General features: G+C 41.0%; 1 protein-coding gene across 1 annotated transcript in view; it reads right to left on the reverse strand.

Annotated features, from left to right (window-relative positions):
- LOC136696721 (fer-1-like protein 4) overlaps window positions 1-5,878 on the reverse strand; it is a 64,355-nt gene extending 58,477 nt beyond the window's left edge. Inside the window, exons 1-2 of the mRNA XM_066671365.1 lie at window positions 5,800-5,878; window positions 4,617-4,672 (exon numbers count right to left, since the gene is read on the reverse strand). Of these exons, the coding sequence (XP_066527462.1) occupies window positions 4,617-4,672; window positions 5,800-5,878 (135 nt within the window). The remainder of the gene's footprint in view (window positions 1-4,616; window positions 4,673-5,799) is intronic.
- Window positions 5,879-7,231: the final 1,353 nt, after the last annotated feature.

Below are 7,231 nucleotides of genomic sequence, written 5' to 3' on the forward strand. Positions count from 1 at the left end.
GACTGTCCAAAAACCTAGTGCAAAATATTCAGTACACTCAAACAATCCCACAATGTACCACAATAAGTACTGTACAACCAATGTACCCTAGCCCATGTTTGGCAGGTTTTTCTGAGGAAAGCTACAGAGCAGCATTTACGATGTCTCCAGATACCTGTTACCGTCACACAATAATGAGCAAGCTCAAACAATGAAGCTTCTGAAATCACTCTCTACCCTCCTGAATTCAGTCCCCTATAATAGTATACTCCATAGTCAGCAATGTATGGAATAGGGAGTAGGGAGCCATTTTGGACACACCATATGAAATGGGACAGCCTATGGTATCACCTAAAATGCTCTCTAGTTAGACAGCTCACTGGGTTTGAGACAGACCCAAAGTATCTGTGCAGACATTTCACATAAAAATCAACCATTTTTCAGACGTTAAATTAGGCCAAAACTTAAAAAATAATTCCTGTCTAAATTCTCTCATAACTTGAAATTCATTCATTATCTGTAACCACTTATCCAGTTCAGGGTCACGTTGGGTCCAGAGCCTACCTGGAATCATTGGGCACAAGGCGGGAATACACACTGGAGAGGGCGCCAGTCCTTCACAGGGCAACACAGACACATTCACACCTACGGACACTTTTGAGTCGCCAATCCACCTACGTGTGTTTTTGGACTGTGGGAGGAACCCAGAGCACCCGGAGGAAACCCACGCAGACACAGGGAGAACACACCAACTCCTCACAGACAGTCACTCGGAGCGGGAATCGAACCTACAACCTCCAGGTCCCTGGAGCGGGGTGACTGCGACACTACCTGCTGCGCCACCGTGCCGCCCTAACTTGAAATTTTGAGATTGTGTCCGAAAATAGTGCTCAATAGATAGTGCTCAAAAAATAAAGGTTTTGAGTATACTCAATTTCAGCAGATACAGCCACTAAATCATCACTGTCCAAAGAAGAACACGTATCTCCAAAATAGTAACTTTAAAGAAGAAGGAAAAACCTTCAGAACTTTTAATATGAGTCAATGTAAACTGATTTGATTCCAAGTAATTTTGAAGCATTCCTATTGGTCCGTTCATCAAGAAATTTTCATAGTGTGAAGGACAGCTGCTGTGTTCAAATGATGTAGTAAACTAAACATCAACAACAATGGAGATACATGTTTTTCTTTGGAGAGTGACAAATTAATAAATACTATAAACTCAAAAACAGGTCAATCACCACCATCATCTTCTTTGAAAAAACTTCCTGGTCACAGCATATCCAGGCCTTATCCTCAATAATACCTCAGTGTTTGTTAACATGAGTTAAAGGTTAACTGCAGCCTGGGTCAGCAGTGTAAATGCTGTAATTGCAAGCATGTTTCTGTGAATGTGAGCTAAAATGGCTGAGGAATGACTAAGCTCAGAGGGAGCGGTTTGTGAACAGAAACCACATCTCCTCCCTGCCAGAAGCCAAACATTGAAACCATTAAAATGCTGCACAAAGGAAGGGAAATAGCCTGCCAAGTTACACTGGAGCTGGGGCCAGCACTGATTTCAGATGGCCTTTCTACTCAAAGCATTATTGTATTACAAGTGTTACTGTGGTATATATAAAATCTCAAACATCTGTTTTGAGTGTCTAGTTTCCTATACTGCTACTTCTCCTTCTACCCATAAGTAAGATTTTTCAGAAATTACATGCTGTTATTCAGCATTAGGTTGAAGACGCAGCCATCCTCTCAGACATGTGGAGCCAGCCAATGATTCATTTCAAACTACTAGTTTGACCACTCAACATACTTGGAGGAGTACACAGGGTGCGCTATCCTATGCGGAGAGCAAGGTTAAACATGCTGCCCTAAAAGCCCCCAAGTATATATATCTCTGAAGGGCGGAGGCCAGTAAGTGGGAGGTTAGGGTTAGGGATAGATTTAGTGTTAAGTTGTACCTCCCACATGGAGCTGCATATGGCCTTCAGAGATGCCCCGCTCTATACCCCTGACCTTAGACATATATTGAATCAATTTTCAGATTTACTGTAAGACCTCCCATTGATAGGGCCTATGCTTAGACAGTTCTACTAATCAGGATTTTCACTTCTTACTTCTGAAACACATGCACTATAATGTTTTGTATACATTTAATGTAACATGCTAAATCTGACATGGAAGGTGGACTGAGATGCATTTGAGCCATATGTTGTAGCACTGTAAACACACCTGTCTCTCCCAGATGCATTCAACGCCTAAAACTCCTCCCAGTATAACCAAGATTTTTCGCCATGCCGTAGTTACTGGGAAAGTGATTAAAGTCTATATTTTTGAATAGCAAATAGCAAATACTCTTTTATTTTCTCTATTAAAACATTCTCTATGAGATTATTAAAACCTGGCAACCCCTTTTCCTCTTACTCTAATTTTTTAAATGAATGTGTACATACACTGATCAAACATTACATTATGACCACCTCTTTTTTGAACACTCATTGTCCATTTTATCAGCTCCACAGACCACACAGGAGCACACTGTGGTTTGACAATTATGGACTGTAGTTCATCTGACCCTCTGCACTGCTCTTCAATGGCCAGGTCCCCAATAAGACCATCACAGAGCAGGTATGATTTGGGTGGTGGATCATTCTCAGTGATACCAACGTGTTGGTGGTGTGTTAGTGTGCGTTGTGCTGGGAGGAGTGGATAAAACACAGCAGGGCTGCTGGAGGTTTTAAAAGCCTCAATGTCACTTCTGGACTGAGAATATTCAATCAACCAAAATCATCCAGCCGACAACGTCCTGTGTCCACTGATGGACTAGAAGATGACCAACAAACACTGGGCAGCGACAGATGAGCTACTGTCTCTAACCTGACATCTACAAGGTGGACCAACAAGGTAGAGGTGTCTCACAGTGTACAGTGAGTGGACACAGGGTTTAAAAACTCTTGTAGCACTGCTGTGTCTGATCCACTTGTACATACACAACACACACTAACACACTCAGTGTCACTGCAGCGCTGAGAGTGATCCACCACCCACTACCTGCTCTGTGTTGGTCCTGTGAGGATCCTAACCATTGAACCACTGATGACCAGGCTGAAAATGGGCAAACAAAGTATGCAGAGCAACAGGTAGACTACAATCTGTAACTGTAGAATTACAAAGTCATCCTCTGTGGTCAGTGAGCCGAGAGCCGTTTGCTATTTTGTATAAGAATCAAGCTTGTTTCTATAGAACATAGAAGGTAGAATAGAATTAGCAGTGGACCCAAATGATAATTGAATCCACTAATTGAAATAACTAAATTTATTGAGGAAAAATATTTACATTTTATTTGAGTAACACTAACAGCCAGTTAAATATAGTCTTAAAATATACTGACATTTTCAAAACACACAGGTTATTAATCACTTACTTTAGCTAAAGGAAACGTTAAAAAATCATGCTGGGTCAATACTGCAATTTCATCCTGTTGAGGAGAGTCTCCACAACTGAAAGAGTGGGAGTAGCTAAAGACCAGAAAAACTGGTACGTAAACAAACCCTGACGTAAACAAGGACTACTGATGTGCAGACTGACCAATTAAATGTTTACAGAGAAGGTTATCGACCAATAACGGTAGCTCTACAGTCAGACCGTCCAATCAGAAGATTTTAGGTTACTTCACCACGCCCCTTTCTCACTCAAGCGAACCAAACGGAGTAGGGGAGTGCGGGACTAGTTTGTGAACAAAAAACTAAAATCCCGGACGTTTGTGAAATTCCGGCCGGACATTTTTTAAGTCTAAAAAAGAGGACATGTCCAGGTAAAAGAGGACGTGTGGTCACCCTATATGAACCAAGTAATCTATACTTGATAAAGGAACAGGACCTCGCTGGGAACTAGTTATTTATTACTGAATTAAGGGTCCTACTGATAAAACGGTGATGTCACTAATTCACAGCCTCGTTTATTTTGAGTAACACCTTGCTCTGGTGTTCTGGCTTTAATAATGCAGAGATTTTGCCCGTTTTCATATAATGTTAAACAAAAAGCTGTGCAGATGCAATTTACTCTCAGAGTCAGTATGCTAACGGTGAGATGCGTCCATGTATTCATGTCATCAAAGTAACACTTTAATTGAAGATTAGGGCTTATATCAAAAATGGGACGGGATGGGAAGCTTGCAGGCAGCAAAATCCAGGACATTTTTTTAACGATTTTTAATTCCACGCATTTTTTAGGTCCCAAAAAGGTCCGGGAAAAAGTACGTTTGGTCATCGCCGAACGGTTCCAAATTTAGTTCAAGAATCGGAATGTGAAATATGGCTGAACTGGTAGTGACGCCACCTTAAGTTTTCTCTGTGAGGTACGGCTGAGCTAACGGTTCCTACTCACGCATGCGCGTTCAAACATTAGGTGTCAGCCAGTCAGTCAGTAAGCCGGCCGTTTAGGCGGTCTGGCAAATATATCAACACTCAAAACAATTTACTCTATAAAAACCACGCATCACTGTAGACAACACCCTCTTACATACTTTATAAGCAACGAGAAGCTGTTACAGCCATGCGGAGTTACAGAGTTATCAAAACTGCATTGAGCTTGAACAATCTGAAAAGCCACAGCCTTGAAAATGACACAGTACTATTTCCTCTTACCTCGTTGAAGATGGCGATGTTTTCACACTGAAGTATCTTGGTTTTATGTGTAAAATCTGGGAAATGAACAGATTTTTAAAAAAATCAGTTCAGAGTAAAGAGCAAAGGTATTGGGTGCATCTGAAAGTATGGATGGAAATAATCAATATTAAAGAATAAAAAAGCACAAAACAAGCTTGGTGGCACACTTGTAAAGAGTGTTTTTTTTTTTTAGTCATGTTAAGACAAAACACTTCAATTCTAATTAGGTTCAAAAACAAATACACAGACTTCTGGCAAACATGGCTAAAGTGTGTTTGCTTTATGTCTAGTACTGTAAAGTCCACATCACTGTTATTATGTACATGTACTTTAACATTTAAAATATTTATTACATTTTTCAAAATACTAGCTCCTATGTAACTATGTCATTTTGTAACATTTTCCTTCAACCTTATAAATGAACACACACACACACACACACACCAAGGTTATTTATGTATGCATTGTTTATCACTATTGTCAGTACAAGGGATCTTACCTCCAGTATAAAATTACATAAAATTATCAATTTAAAATATATTTTTTCAAATTTGAATAGTTAATGTAATCATTTGTTTTCCTGCCACGGTCCAAAAACACACGTTGGTAGGTGGTGAATGAATGTGTGAGTGTGTGTCGCCCTGTGAAGGATTGGCACCCCTTCCAGTGTGCTCCTGCCTTGCACCCAGCGATTCCAGATAGGCTCAGGACCCACTGCGACCCTCAATTGGATAAGCGCTTACAATGAATAAATCACAGGGTGACACACACTCACACATTCACTCACACAATCACACCTATGGACACCTATGGAGTCGCCAATCCACCTACCAACATGTTTTTGACCATGGGAGGAAACCTGAGCACCAGGAAGAAACCCACACGGATATGGGGAGAATACACCAAACTCCTGATAGACTGTCACTCGGAACAGGGCTCGAATCCACAACCCCAGGATCCTGGAGCTGTATGACAGAGACACTTGCTGCTCTACTGTGAATGTGTTCATGTAGCTTAAATTTTTTACTTAAATACTTTGTTTGGTAACAATAATGAACATTTTTAAACAATATAAAATGCTGCTGATATTTCTAAATGATGCATATTAATTTACATAAGTTTTCTCCTGAAAGTGACAATATACATGTCTTTATATTCTTACCTCTAAAAGACAATTCCACCTTTCTGTCATACCTCCCAGGCAGGTTATATATCCTCTTCAAAAGGACAGTGATGGACATGTTTCAGTGTTTGGTATCTCTAATTTTCCTCAATCTTGAATCTCCTTCTTAAGTGTCCTTTGGGTAAACATGTTGCTTCCAAAAATCCAGTGTACATTTGACCATTGAGAATGTGAGTTTTGAAAAGTTAAAGTGGTCCAGTTTTTCAGTCTTAAAGCAGTACAGGCATGTCTCCTAATGGAGCTCCTTCAGGGAGCAGCTCAGTTTTAGTTTCCCGTGTTTGCACAGGGTAATGAACTAGGTAGGAAGTGCTATGAAAATCAATATAAGACTGAATCTGATCTTTCCGGAATGAACCAGAGTATTCCTTTAGAAAGAGAAAGAAAGAGAAAATGGCACAGATACCTCAGTCACGTAATGAATTTTCATTCATTCATTATCAGTAACTGCTTATCCAGTTCAGGGTCGCGGTGGGTCCAGAGCCTACCTGGAATCATTGGGCGCAAGGCGGGAATACACCCTGGAGAGGGCGCCAGTCCTTCACAGGGCAACACAGAAACACACACACATTCACTCACACAGACAATTTTGAGTCGCCTACCAACGTGTGTTTTTGGACTGTGGGAGGAAACCGGAGCACCTGGAGGAAACCCACGCGGACACGGGGAGAACACACCAACTCCTCACAGACAGTCACCCGGAGCGAGAATCGAACCCACAACCTCCAGGTTCCTGGAGCTGTGTGACACTTCCTGCTGCGCCCTTAATGAATTTATTAAATTAAATTTAACAGTACTATAATAATACTACATTGAGTCTAAATAATGTTCTGAACCACAGACATCTCTAATCACCAGACAAGGATAATCTTCACTCTGTAACACTGAAGCCATGATTTCTCACTTCTGTATAAATGGAGACTAGTCCAAAGGCATATTTTGAACATTTTAATGTCATCGAAAATTCAGACCACTTTAACTTCTTTTAACTCTGTTGTGAGATTTTTAGTTGTAATTGTGTGAATTTGTTTCTGTAAAACAACATCACAGCCACTGCCCCAGAGACAACCCTTTAAGACAGTCAAAAAAAAAAAAAAAAGTGTCACAATCACAAATCTCCAGGGACCTGAAAGTTGTGGGTTCGAGTCCTGCTGAGTCCTGGGTGACTCTCTGTGAGGAGTTTGGTGTTTTCTCCCCGTGTCCATGTGGGTTTCCTCTGGGTGCTAAAACACGTTGGTAGGTGGATTGGTGACTCAAAAGTGTCCATATATGTGTGTTGCCCTGTGAATGACTGGCGCACCCTCCAGGGTGTATTCCTACCTTGTGCCCAATGATTCCAGGTAGGCTCTGGACCCACTGCAACGTTGAACTGGGTAAGCGGTTACAAATTAAGATCCCCTTACCATCTGTATAA

The sequence above is a fragment of the Hoplias malabaricus genome, chromosome 5 (assembly GCF_029633855.1).
Source record: "Hoplias malabaricus isolate fHopMal1 chromosome 5, fHopMal1.hap1, whole genome shotgun sequence".
Taxonomy (NCBI): domain Eukaryota; kingdom Metazoa; phylum Chordata; class Actinopteri; order Characiformes; family Erythrinidae; genus Hoplias; species Hoplias malabaricus.